Here is a 15,154-nt window from a genome sequence, read left to right on the forward strand (position 1 = left end):
GACTGGAAGACGATCCCACCTCCAGTCTCTCGTTGCCTATCTAATTCAATGGTAAGGAACTGGGGAGGGAATGGAAACAAACAATTCAGGACAGCTCACCCCGCATGCTTTCAAACAGAAAATGACAGAGCTTGCAGAAAGATCTTATTATTGTTAAAACAAAGAAAAAATGCGAGATGCATTCACATCAGCATGTAACACACCATCTGGTGTGATGCACTATTGAAAAGGGGTGCAGAAATCTGTTTATGTCCTTCTTAATATTTTTCTGTTGGAGAGAAAAAGTCAACTAAGCTATCATAATTTTATGTTTTCTGTTGTTTGCTATTTTTTTGTCAATATCTGTCTATCTACTGTATCTATCTAGATCTAAATTGTTAATGTAGACTTAGCTGATTTGTACACCTTGTTTATAAATTGTACAGATATTTTCATATTTCTGGCATCCTAGCCGGGAAGTGAAACAGAGATCACTGACTCAACCAACATATAACTTAGAGTTCCTTAGTGGGGGGATCTTGTTGATGGTTTTAAATAATTACCAGCTTTTCCAAAGGTAAAACTGATAATTACTTAAGTGAAAGATCATACAACCCTCTCTACAGCAGAACAACACCTGGACAGGGTGCACACACTTGCACTCCTACACACAGAGGCCAATTTAGCAATATCGGTTCACCTAACCTGCATGACTTTGGACTGTGGGAGGAAACCTTTGCGGACACAAGGAGAATATGTAAACTCCATCATAGGTGGAAACTCCAGTCTCCTTACTGCAAGGTAGCAGTATTACCCACTATGACATTGTTGAACAGAATGCACTGTTATTAATAATGTCAGTATTTTATGCCTCAGATTCCAATTTACTTAAGAAAAATATGTAAATAAAACATACCATTTCTATACGCATTCAGTTACAAAGAGATGCATATCAATGCAATGGACAGATAACAGTAATTAGATACTATGCATGTAGCTTGCCAGAGATTTTAAAAGTACATACAGTGGAAGAGTTTCTACCAGATACAAGCACAATTAAGTTCAATGTACCCTGTCATGTCTGCTTTCAAGATGAACATTTTAGCAAGAGAAATAAACTAACAAGCAATGAATCAAACAACTTTATAAAAAACATATCGTGGAAGTAAATGAAAAAATGCTTACCAATAATACTAATTAATAAATCTTGTTCTCAACTTACCTTTGATTTCCAAGGAATCTCCTTGATCTCAGCTGTAATGCAACATATAAGCAAGCTGCAGTCGCTAAAAGCTCCCTTCTTCCATTATCAGATAGCTGATGGCCTGTTGAACAAAAACAGACACAAACAAAAAAAATTAAAAAACAAACAATGATTTATAGCCAGAGTAACTGTCAGTCGCAGATTTTATTATATGGTGTATATTTACAAATTTTAACATTATCTAATTTAGTTTTTTTCTTATTACTATTGCACAGCATTAATTACAAAATCAATCTTTGATCTGCCAGTGGCTAAAAAAAGTCATTCACCTGTTCGAGTTTAAATATAGTATTTTTTATGTTCTGTAAAAATTTCTTTTCTAGTTATTTATTCCTTTATATCATGATATTGAAATCAATTTTAAAGTAGCTCATTCAAAGCAGATGATGAGTAAGAAGGCCCAAAAAATACTGTCAATCCAATGAACAGCTATGGGAAATAATGTTACATGTACTGTATGTATTTATAAATATATATATTTTATAATAGATATTATATAATATATAATTTCCACATTATTAAAATGTACAAATATTATAAGTAAAAGATAATATTTCTTTGTACATAATACTAATTTAATAATACATGCAATGAAGAAAAAATCCAAAAACAACAAATACATAAGATAAAAATATATATATATATTTTTAATATAACTTCAAAATTAAAGTACAAGATGGAACTCCTTACACTGTATGCAATGGGAAATGATAAACAGTAACTACTGGAAGGAATTCATAGGTAAAAAAACACAGTATTTATTAGAATTAGCTTTGTCTTTGCCTCCATGGGTCAGTGAAGAAGGATAATGCAAAACCCTTGGATGAATTAAACTTATAATTTAGTTTTAAAAGTCAACTTCTTCATGAATTAACAGATGAAATGACATATTTACAATTGGAAAATGGTCACTAAAAAATATTTTTTAAAATTAGTTTTTACAATAAAGATGCATTTTATCCTTAAAAAGTTCCCTAGCAGTTGAATAACTTTAAAAAAATACATTTTTAATTTAAAAAAATCTAGGGAATTAGTGTATCTATATTTTTCACATAAGATATTTTTTGAAATGTCTTCAATAAAATATAAAAAAAACCCCACAAAATTTACAAATTCCCCTGATTAATTTATTCAGCACTTTTTAATTTTATTTTAAGAAGTTACAACAAAACTTCCTACTGGGATGACACTAATTCTACTTGATCTGTAAACTAACTGAAAGCTGTCAATATATTAAAACACAGATTCAAAATAAGGATTTTTAATCAACACATGGGCATTACTGCTAGTAGTCGTTGCAGGAATAGCTGGGGAAAAATGGTACAAGTCTTTCGTATCTGGTTAGCAACCTACAAGTTATGATTTGGTAAGGCATTAAATTTTAAAAATTTGTAACAGATCAGTAACTCTTACTATTCATTGTGCATAATGTTCCTGCCTAATTTCATCATAACTCTTTTTAGATATATTATATATATATATATATATATATATATATATATATATATATATATATATATATATATATATATATATATATATATATACATACTGCTCAAAAGAATTAAAGGAACACTTTTTAATCAGAGTATAGCATAAAGTCAATGAAACTTATGGGATATTAATCTGGTCAGTTAAGTAGCAGAGGGTTGTTAATCAGTTTCAGCTGCTGTGGTGTTAATGAAATTAACAACAGATGCACTAGAGGGCAACAATGAGATGACCCCCAAAACAGGAATGGTTTAACAGGTGGAGGCCACTGACATTTTTCCCTCCTCATCTTTTCTGACTGTTTCTTCACTAGTTTTGCATTTGGCTACAGTCAGTGTCACTACTGGTAGCATGAGGCGATACCTGGACCCTACAGAGGTTGCACAGGTAGTCCAACTTCTCCAGGATGGCACATCAATACGTGTCATTGCCAGAAGGTTTGCTGTGTCTCCCTGCACAGTCTCAAGGGCATGGAGGAGATTCTAGGAGACAAGCAGTTACTCTAGGAGAGCTGGAGAGGGCCATAGAAGGTCCATAACCCATCAGCAGGACCAGTATCTGCTCCTTTGGGCAAGGAGGAACAGGATGAGCACTGCCAGAGCCCTACAAAATGACCTCCAGCAGGCCACTGCTGTGAATGTCTCTGACCAAACAACCAGAAAGACTTCATGAGGGTGACCCAAGGGCCCCATGTCCTCTAATGGGCCCTGAGCTCACTGCCCAGCAGCATGCAGCTCGATTGGCATTCGCCATAGAATACCAGAATTGGCAGATGCACCACTGGTGCCCTGTGCTTTTTACAGATGAGAGCAGGTTCACCCTGAGCACGTGTCAGAAGTGAAAGGGTCTGGAGAAGCCATGGAGAACATTATGCTGCCTGTAACATCATTCAGCATGAGCAGTTTGGTGGTGGGTTAATGATTTTCTGGGGAGGCATATCCATGGAGGGTCACACAGACCGCTACAGGCTTGACAAAGGCACCTTGGCTGCCATTAGGTATCAGGATGAAATCCTTGGACCCATTGTCAGACCCTATGCTGGTACAGTGGCTCCTGGTGCACGACAATTGCTGGCCTCATGTGGTGAGAGTATGCAGGCAGTTCCTGGAGGATGAAGGAATTGATACCATTGACTGGCCACCACACTTTCCTGACCTAAATCCAATAGAACACCTCTGGGACATTATGTTTTGGTCCATCCAATGCCACCAGGTTGCACCTCAGACTGTCCAGGAGCTCAGTGATGTCCTGGTCCAGATCTGGGAGGAGATCCCCCACAACACCATCTGTCATCTCATTAGAAGCATGCACCGATGTTGTCAGGCATGTATACAAGAACACAGGGGCCATACAAAGTGCTGCGTACAATTTTGAGTTGCTGCAATTAAATTTTGGCAAAATGGACTAGCCTGCCACATAATTTTTTCACTCTGATTTTTGGGGCGTCTTTGAATTCAGGGCTCTGTAGGTTGATCATTTTAATTTCCATCAAACGATGTGGCATCCTTTCATTCCTAACACATTACCCAGTCTATATCAGTATAGATATCCAGGAGGATTTCTTTTTCCCATTGAGATCTGATGTGTTTTCAAAGTGTTCCTTTAATTTTTTTGAGCAGTTTATATATATATTTTTTTTTTTGGGATTGTGCCCTTTTATTGAGTTGACCATTTTGTTTTAGTTGTTGTATTTTGAACATATATTATTTTTCTGTTTTGCAGAGTGATGTTTTGGAGTAATGGTATTTCGTATTTGCTGTTTGTTTTTTTTGTTTTTTTACACAATCATGTGATTTTACGGGTGTGCTTCTTCTCAAAAAACAAAACAAAGCAAAAAAAAAAAAAAAACACTAACTCACAGATCAATAAATCTCTATATAAGGATGAAAGGAGGTGAATACTGTAGCTCTGGTGAGAGTTATTAAAATATTTTATTAATGTTCCTTACTTGGCATGTGATAGACATGTCAGATGACCATTACAACATGAACAACAAAGTACTTGTTATTCTACCAATGTAAAGAAAGGCATAACAGAATGTAATTATTATATTTTATGCTTCATTTCCATATTATATGAATCTTTGTGATGCACTGTCTGTCTTGGCAGTTAATGTTCACATTTTCAACAATGTCTGCACAAAAGTTCAGTGTATAATTCATAAAGAAGTTATCATTACAGGTGCCATGACTGTAATGTTTATACACTGGATGTAATTATAAATTTAAATTTAGCATTTCATTGAGGTGCAACTTAGTACAAGATGCTTCTGCAACTAACTAACTAATCAGCATCTGATCTAAATTGCCACAGAGCTGAAATGGTTCACTCACTCTCATATATTTTACAAAACCAGTTTGAGTAAGATTCAAATAATTACACTATTCTGTTATAGGGAAAACCTTGACAGTCTTTAAAATGAGACATATCATAGCAAATGTAAGTCAGGTCTATATCAGATAAATGTAAAGGTTTAGATGAATCACTGAAACCTGCTGCAACCGTAAACTCTATTTTATTTTAATACAATATTTTGACTACATAAACTTTCGAAACACCCCTCAAGTATGTTCCTGCTCCTAATGCAAGTCTACGCATCAATCTACCAATCACAATACAATTTTATTTCTTCCCCAAAGTACTTTATTTAAGCACTTTTTTAGATTATAAGGAGCTTTCCTTTAACTCCTGCAAATGTTACGATAAAGGTAGTATCCCTTTCCTCTGAAACTGTCTATGTCTATGTCTGTCTATGTGTTCTGTGAAGTACTGCCTGTGAAACACAGTGCCTAAGTTACATAGCTCAACCTGTGATTCTGAGAAAGGCTCAGAACACCCATTAGACACGATGGAAATATTAGTCTGTTGCAACAGATATATCTGCATCAAATGCTACAGTACTGGGATGAAGAACCCTAAACATGGTTTAAACATCTTATCTTTGTGTTATAGCTGGAGCCTTTAAGTTTTTTAAAGTAATAATCAAATGTCGGTTCATTCTGGATTGTGTATTTGTCACTCCACCTTTGACTACAGTACATATGCATATTGCAAACACAGTTGCTCAATGTGAGAGCTGTACTGTTTTTATTCCCACTTTAACTTAAAATTTGGTTCCTTTCCAGCTTCAGCTTTTAGTTCGGCCAGCAAAACTTTTATTATAATAGCAACTTCATCATGCTTTCATTTTTGGCATTAAGCACTTTAATGTGTTAGTCTAGCTTAAATCTGCACCAAACAATGTAAACAATGGTTTTGTGCATTGCCCTTACACTAAATTACTAAATAATAACCCAAAACTGATTTTTTTTTTTTTTTAAACTACCTGCAATGTAGCCGAAGTCTACACCAGGGGTGTCGAACTCCAGCCCTGGAGGGCCGCAGTGGCAACAGGTTTTGATTCTAACCCTTTTTGTAGTAAATGACCAGTTTTCACTGATAATTAACTTCTTTTCTTTAGCCCTGTTTTTAAGGCTTCAGTCCCCTGAATTGATTCTTTTCTTCATTAAATGACAACCAAACTGGTATGAGACATGAAACGAACTAATAGATGACCAATTAAACTGGGGATTCAAACTCCAACCAATTTCACTCAAACCAGTTTCTTAATGAGATGCCGATTCTTGCTGTTAATTAAACCCGTCATTTAATTCCATAACTTGTTGCTGCTTTCATTCTGCCACAGCAGACATTTCCAGAACTGTTGATTTTCTGTTTTACTGAGACTTTCACCTTTCTTTATTTTCAGCTATTGTGTGATGGGCACATGTGAGCTGGTCATGTGGTGGCTTGTTTTGTGTCTCATTATTGTTTGGCTCCTAATTAAGGAAAAAGAAACAACTAAGGGGTCTGAGTCATGTCAATTAAAACAAAGGCAAAATCAGTTAATTAGCAGCAAAAACTGATCACTAACAAAGGAGATGGTTAGAATGAAAACCTGCACCCACTGCGGCCCTCCAGGACCGGAGTTCAAAACCCCTGGTCTACACTATCTGGGAAACTATGGACATTAATCAGGGAAAGACCAAGATTTACATTAACTAATGTCTATCACATCTTTATTCTGGTGATAATGCAAAGAAATCCTTACCTATGGCTTTATGTCTTAACTACCTACTTCAAACACTTTAGAATTTCATGCTTAACTTTGGAAATGACTAACACTTGACATACTAGTAGGAAACAAAAAACTCCACCAAATTCCTTATTTAATTAAACTTTATTAAATACCTTAAGGACACATTTGAATCCAAGGGTTCCAACTCTTTTAAAAAGTGCTTACATTTGTGAACAGAGGAATTCAGAGACAGTTTTCATGGTGGACCATAAAACAACTTCTCTAGCTTGACCAGAACTGAAAAGTTACTGGTTTCAATTGCAAAAATCTTTAAATGAAGCCTCGTCCCTAGATAGATGCTGGTTTTCGGATTGACACCAGTAGGTATCCAGTTATCCTAATGTACTCTCGCAACAACTTCCCCTTCCTCAACAGCGGAGAAAGACGACAACCTGCACAATTTTACATTATATCACATCACTGATTTGGTCAACACAGGGCAAAAGAGATTGCTCCCAAATTTTCTTAAGCCTATAAACCGATCAACTTTAGAAGTACAAGTCTCAAAGTTGATTAAGAGATATCATCTGGCCTCTTAGTCCACAGAGATATCACAGGCCAGTGTTTATCATATTCAAGTCAAGGTATTTCTACAATGTGAGTCGAAAGCAGTACCTATGGGTCATATTAAAAACTATAATCAAGACCCACTCCCTGAAATTAGACAACTAATTTGCTCTAAAACTTACATAATTAAATGTCTTTCTATCAACCTTAGATTTATACTTTCCAATTACCTCTATCTATACCATTGCTTAGTTTCAATTGGAATTCCAAGAAATTCTCCTTCCCTTGTCAATTGCTCTCCTGTAACTTTTCTCAAAGTCAATGAGTTTCTTTCTCCTGACAGGCTGACTTCCTGCTTATGCCTCTTCTCAAATATTGTGTGAACTGATGAAGTTTCCATCATTATGCAGGGATATGCAAGGATGAAGCTCTATCTCTCAGGAGTTGCATGTGTACTACGGACACCAGCCTCAGACTATTCCATTCTCCAACTTAAGATGTAAACAGACCTTTGTAACTAAAACGTATAAACATACAGTTAAAGCATTTGACCAGAAACTGTCTGTTTGAATCTACTGCAATTAAACCACAGCACATGTTAAAAGATACGTTTTTCTAAATTGTGAACAATCTCTCCCCGATTATGCTCATTGTTCACTTTTTGCATAGCTGCTACTACTAGTTTTACCTGTCTTTTTGCAACTAATCATGACACTCTTTTCAAAAGTATACATAATTATACTAAAGAACAGGAATCCAATACTATTAGATTCATCATCAAGGTTGACTTTAAAATTCAAAAGACTAGACAGCAGCTGCCCTGTTAAGTAAAAGATGTTTCTCTTCAAAAAATTACTGAAATATTTGTGTTGTTTCCAATAATAAATATATAAATGGCAATTATGCTATACACCAATTGTACCCTAAATGTGTCTTCACAGATCATACCATACCTTTAAATCCATCTGGATAAACTTCTGGAAGGAATTTAGTACTGATGTCTCCCTTTACAAAACGGGGATGAACAAGAATTTCTCTCAGCAGAGATATGTTATGTGTCACTCCTAAAATGAAAAACACATTTTAATTAAAGTAACTGACTTACATTTGATGACTCAAACTTGTTTGAATTAAGCAATTTGCATGTAATATATAGCATAACATACACAAAACACTTAAATTTCTTTGATTAAAAATAAACTGTGATGACTTGAAGAATATCTGCAGCTAAGTATGTTCTTACACTTAAACACATTGTCATCACTCATTTCAGCTCATCTATCTTCTGCTAAGTTATTGAAAGGAAAAAAACTTGTTCCAAATTGCTGGGTGGCATACAGTAGTGGTACACCCTCACACAACACTTATGCTGGTTTTAAATATCTTGCCCAGTGTTTGATCATGTGTGTGTGTGTGTGTGTGTGTGTGTGTGTGTGTGTGTGGGGGGGGGTTATGTTTTCTCCCAATGTCTGCATAGGGTATTAAATATTTCTCCCATATTTCCACATTTTTTTGTCTTTCTTCTTGCTCTATATACTCTTTATTTCATGTAATGAAGTACTGTACATCTTTCTGTTTATGTAACACTGCTGCTGCAAAGCAGGCACTGATTTCTCAGTGGAAAGCTTGTCTCTGTTTCTTGTTCCTTGTGGAAGTCCTCATTTTAAAGCGTGTTCTTCTTGTCTTTTCTGATTCATTTGTTGCTCAGTGATGTCGCTCCTTTCCTTTAGAATCTGTTCTCCAGAGGGGTCACTGTGGGGCTATTCTGTCACCCATTTCCTTGTTTTCTGTTCCGTTAAGTCTTTTGTTCAGTCTTGCATATATATTTTTACAAAAACAATTTGTAAGTTTTACTTTTAGCACTTTGTCATTTCAAGTTTTAGCATGGCAATTGGAATTAAACTGTTTTTAGCATGTCAACGTGAGTTTACACATGGAAGGATGGTAAACAACAATGCAGAAATAATTAAAAAAGAACAATAATAAACAAACAGCAATATTCAGCCTTAACCACTCTTCTTATAGCTACTGCAAAGACTAATACAGGGAGAGTTTCCGACAGATTTTTTTTTTCTTTTTTTAAAATCAGCAACACATCTCCTTGCTACTATCATCTACAAGGAAAGATGTACAGGAAACACTGTAAAATAAATAAGGAGATTATAAAATAAATAATTTTTTCCCCTTTTATTAGACAGCAAATATACAGGCCATAAAGTCCTGGACATCGACACAAAGAATATACACAAGCCTGGTCTGCAGCAGAACTAAAATCTTGCAGTACTTCCTTATATTCCCTGCTTTGTGCTCGAGTAAATACAAATTATCATCAATACACTAATAATCAAATTGCCCTTCATTCATTCATAATATAGAGCCAATATAGGAAGCACTTTAAGATGGAGAAGCTTTTATCTGTTGGACCTTTACAAGATAACCAGCTTTTTCTATGCTCCCAAACATATACAGTATTTAATGTTTGGAAAATGTCCAGGATTAAAATATTTAGAAATTTGTACGTAGATAAAGTCTTTGCATCCTGCCAACAGTTACGCTTCAAATTTCACTTCTTATCAACACAATTTTTCATTACTTTTAAATTAGAAACTTTGTTAAACAGAACCTGCCTAATTTTCCTCACTCCCCACTTATTTCTATTCCAGAAGAAATATTGATCAGTCTTGAAGACTCAGATTGCATCGCTGTAATATATAAAACGATTTTAAAGTCCCTTCCTTTCAAAGATCCCCGAATACAGTGGAGAAAAGACCTTTCACTTAATATTTCAGAAAATGAAGGCAGCCATACATAGAATATACTCTAGCTCCAATCCGTACAAGGCATTCAATCATTCAACTTAAGATCTTTTATTGAGTGCATTTATCTCGTTTAAAATTGTCCAAAATGTAATGAGGGCAAAATTCAACCTGTGAATGTTGCAATCGAGCTCCAGCCTCACTTGGCCACATGTTTTGGGAGTGCACCAAATTAACATCATTTTGGACAAAAATCTTTGAATGCCTATCAGACAACCTTGGTGACACAATCCCTCCTAATCCATTAATAGCTGTGTTTGGTGTACTCCTGGATGGGTTTAAAGTGAAGGACAAACAACTATAATTGCCTGTACCTCACTACTAGCACAAAGACTTATCTTGCTCAACTGGAAGAATCCTAGCCCACCCCTTTTATATAAGTGGGAAACAGATGATCTATACTAATTGGAAAAAATATAATTCTCATTTAGAGGAACTGTTTAAAACTTTTTTTTACAATATGGCAATATCTAATCAATAACATTTTAGAATAAGCTTCTATGTCGGGGAAATGGATAGTCATCCTTCTTTGCTGCTTTTAAAGATTAGCTATGTTTGTTGGCTCTCCTCTCTTTCTCTTGGGTGGGGGATGAATTTTGGTTTGTTAAATTTGACTTGTTTTTTGGGAATGTTATTTGCTTAAATTAAAATCAACAAAGATATTAAAAAAACAAAGTTTCCCCTTTAGGGAGGGTCAGGAATTAGTGGTATAATTACTGGTTAACAGAAACACCTAGAAGAAAAGCAGGATAATATCCAATAACTGATATAAATTAAATGCACAATATTCTACTGTACTGTGTTTAAACAAAATTCATAAACAATTACAGATTAGGCTTAGGGTAGGGGATAATAGTATTACTGCTACAGTGCTGGCTCTCTGCTCTCCCTATTAACAAATTAGGTTATTCTAGTTCTTTAGAAAATTATCTAGAATATCCTAATTAATTGAAATTGAATAAATTAAATAAAATGCTGTTAACAAAAAAATTTAATTAAAACAATACTACCTACCTATCTTTCATTTAGCCCGTCTGGATGATATGTTCCTAATGCGTTTATCCACTCATTCTCCATTATTAAACATAGGTTAGGGTTAGATGCATTAAGCTACACTTGGGAATTTAAAGATAGCATAAATGTAAGAGAGGGGGAATGGTGGTGTAGAACAATAGATTTTGAATTCTGGGCTTGGTCACTGTCTATGTAGATTTTGCACATTCAGTGTGTCTAATCTGCGAGGATGTGTAGCCCCATTCTTTGTCCACTCAACTGGATTATGCTGCTTAATAACAAATAACTGAAAAAATGACGGAAAGAAGGAGGCATCAAAACATTATAAGTCAAGACAATAGAAGGGGTTAAAGAAAAAAAATATTGATAACTCAGGATTTATTTGTATAAATAATACACAATTTTGTTTTTTATACACTGGTAGGTGTGGGCGTAATGAGTTGTAGTATGCAAAGATTAAGGTGTTTTTCTTTTTTTCTACCATTCTGCTTAGAATGGTAGCCAAGCAGGTCAGAATATTTGCTGGCTGTTTTAATCTTTTTCCCCCATTTCCACTGACTTTATCTATAGTTAAAGCTGGGACACGAATGGGATGGTGGCTAAATTAAAATGGACAAATAGCCTGAAACTGACCAAACCAATGTTGGGTCACTGTGATCAAAACGTCCAGCATCATGCTCATTCTGCTGTTTGGCCAAATTATTCCCTATATAAACAAAGAAGCATAATCCCCACCAACTCCAACAATATAACCTGGTAATCACAACAGAAGATCATGAGATGGCACAGAGAAAACAAAGCAGTCTATACAATGGCACCTTTTGTGACTGACACTGATAATCAAAACAATGATGGTGGTGAAGAAAGGATTTTGTAACATTTTGCAAATAAAGGCTTCTGTAGAGTAGGGACCAGTAGCCACTTATAACTGCATAGCAAGCGCTGATGAAGAGACAGCAAACAATACTGTGCTGACTTACTTTTTTTTTACTTTGATGTAAATACATAAAATGAGGACACCTAAACAAAATTGTACAATCTCCAAAAAAATGTGCTTTTGTAGTTCATGTGCTGGAATCTTATATTTTTACATGAGCTCTTAAAGAGAACTGTAGATCAATGAAATGCATTGTTTTTCTGTTTCAGTTCACTCATTCTATCTGACTTTTCTTCTTAATTCTAACTGGTTTAGTCCACCACTTATTTGGTGTTTGGTGGTCATGCTAAAAATGATGCAATAAATAAAAATATCACAGCATTCTGAGCTAGGCTAACTGTACATGAGGCAACATTTCAAAGAAACTGCAATTGTGGACAACATATCATGATCAGAATTCTGACAAAATAATTCTTGATTCTGTAGCCTCACACTAAATACACTAATGCAAAACTGAAAAGTTGTAAATTATAATTACACAATTAATACAAGCATGGGCATGTATGTGCTCTTAAGATCTTAATTAATACTACCCTAATGCTAAATTCTTAATATTTAAGCAACTGTATTTGCATTAAAAAGGAAATATTTGAATACTGAAGTACTGTATGAGACATGTGTTCTGTCAAGTGGTGATGATGATTCATATGCCTTATCATTAAAAGACTCTTTTTCTCCCACCCCAGTGGTGCTGAAATTTGCTACTATGAAACAAAACCAGACTTAAAAATGGATATACATTTTTATCTTATAGTTTTTAATAAAACATGTATGAAAGCTGGGAAATATTCCTACTACATGGAAATATAACAATTAAGGACTTTTGTTTTTATTTTAGTTTTCCCAAATACTATTCTCCACATAGTTTAAATAACCAAATTTCAATACAATCGTCTCTGTCAAGTGTATTCTGAGTGCTTTGGCATGTGATGCTTGATGAAGGGGCCGGTGAAAGTTGCTATTTAACATAATTGAAGTAATTTTTCATAGTCACAATATTTTGAAATTTGTAAAGGAACAGCTAATGATAACAATCAACTTTGCAAGTAATGTTACCTACAAACGTAATAGGAGCCCCATCAGTTTCAGCATTTAAAATCAAGGGTGAAGACTCATTATTTTAGCACAGCACACTCTTGTGATAGCTGCTGCTGAGGCAGTACATATTCCTTTTTAATTAATTTCAGTAATTGCTTTGATTGGCCATTACTAAATCTTTCCCACTTTCTCTGTCTTCTAGGTGTCCGTGGTGGTGCTTTGTCTGCCTTGCAGTGGATGTGTCATTACAAATGACAAATCCATTTTCAGATGTTTTGCATTTAACTGAAATTGTCATCAACTGCCTGCAGAATAATTCATTTCAGAATGCAGCTGACCCACAACAATTGGAATCCAGAATTGAAATAAAAAATACCTCATATACATAAATGTCTATATTCCATAATGTTTTAAATTATTTGTTTAAACACACATCTTTTTAAAAGTATCTGATGATTACTGTATAATATAGTGGACTATTAAGTAGAAGTACACTTAAGAAGACTACATTGTATTTATTTGAACTGAAGAATGCATAAATAGAGACAAGTGAAGAGCTTGCACAATGCATATGTGAAAACCATATTATATATATATTATTAAACCAAGTTATCTAAAAAAAAAAAATTAAAACACAGTGAAAATTCTGATCTGCACTTCAAATTCAGAGCATTTACTATAACTCATTGTCATAATACAAGTTACTTATACACCAGAGGTGTCAAACTCAACTACCCCTGGACCTTTTATGAAGTGGTCTGTTTCATCAATATTCAAAACAGGTTTCATAAGGCCCACACCAAATTTTATTTTTCTCAAAGACTACCTTTAACCTGCTTTATATTATATTATATAATATATTATATTATATAATATATATATATATATATATATATATATATATATATATGTATATATATATATATATATATATATATATATGTATATATATGTATATATATATATATATATATATAATATTTGATCATGTTTATCTGTGCAGCACAACATATTGCAACTACTAACCTGCAGTTAGAATGGAAAATGATCCAACATGAAAAAGTGAAAAGAAGATACATGCCACACTGCTATAAAGAACTTTAGTGTTAACATGATGCCAAACATGTGACAATCTCATGAAGGACTTCAAAAACATAGCTGCTGTCACTGTCCTCACTTTAGGAAGCTCCACTGGTGTCAGGGATAGCCAGCCTGCTGCCATTATCCAACACTATGCTTTTATCTTTTCTAATGACTTGTTTTTTGTACTGTATGTGGAGAGGTATTGCATTTGCATTCCACTTATGTTAAATGTGAAAGCTGTTTCTGTCAGATCAACTATGCATGTTGTTTATGTGATCCATCTATAGCGTTCACAATTTTGTGCTTTTCATTCCTTTTCCGTTTGGTCAAATGCGTCACATATTAATTTAAGTATAAACTGATGCACTTTTGCTTTAGCGGTAAAGCGTCACTTGTGTCCAGGCTTACATTCTCATTTGACGTTATACTTGTATGTAATTTTTTCACTCAGTGCTGAATCTGTCCCATATTCATTGGTAGCTTTTCTGGTTTGCAGTGTCCAAGAAAAAAAAGACAGTTTCATGAGGAAGAACAAAGAGATACCTACGAGTAAAGACAATGTAGCAGTAGTGAAATATTCTGTCACATAGGGTATGTGTTACTTTAGCAATTCATAAAATTTAGTTTGACACCACTGACATAAGCAAAAAAGTCAGACATATGTTTATTATGCTACAAATTCTGTTATTTTTGTATTAACATTTTTTCTAACTTTATGCTTTATCAAATAGGGAAAATGTTTTGAGCTTAATCTCAAAATAAACCAGAAACAACATGCATATGTCTAAATAATAAAGACTATGTCATATGCTTATTTAAAAACTCAGCTATCTTGTTGGATCTCATCTGATTTGCTAAATGGCCAGCTCTCACCAAATGTCTTATTTACCCTGCCCCTTATCATGCAG

At 34.4% G+C, this 15,154-nt stretch overlaps 1 protein-coding gene across 1 annotated transcript in view; it reads right to left on the reverse strand.

Moving 5' to 3' along the window:
* pcca (propionyl-CoA carboxylase subunit alpha) overlaps nucleotides 1-15,154 on the reverse strand; it is a 644,470-nt gene that overhangs the window by 201,943 nt on the left and 427,373 nt on the right. The window contains exons 17-18 of the mRNA XM_039744810.1: nucleotides 8,312-8,422; nucleotides 1,202-1,304 (exon numbers count right to left, since the gene is read on the reverse strand). Of these exons, the coding sequence (XP_039600744.1) occupies nucleotides 1,202-1,304; nucleotides 8,312-8,422 (214 nt within the window). The remainder of the gene's footprint in view (nucleotides 1-1,201; nucleotides 1,305-8,311; nucleotides 8,423-15,154) is intronic.

This window comes from Polypterus senegalus, chromosome 2 (assembly GCF_016835505.1).
Source record: "Polypterus senegalus isolate Bchr_013 chromosome 2, ASM1683550v1, whole genome shotgun sequence".
NCBI lineage: Eukaryota > Metazoa > Chordata > Cladistia > Polypteriformes > Polypteridae > Polypterus > Polypterus senegalus.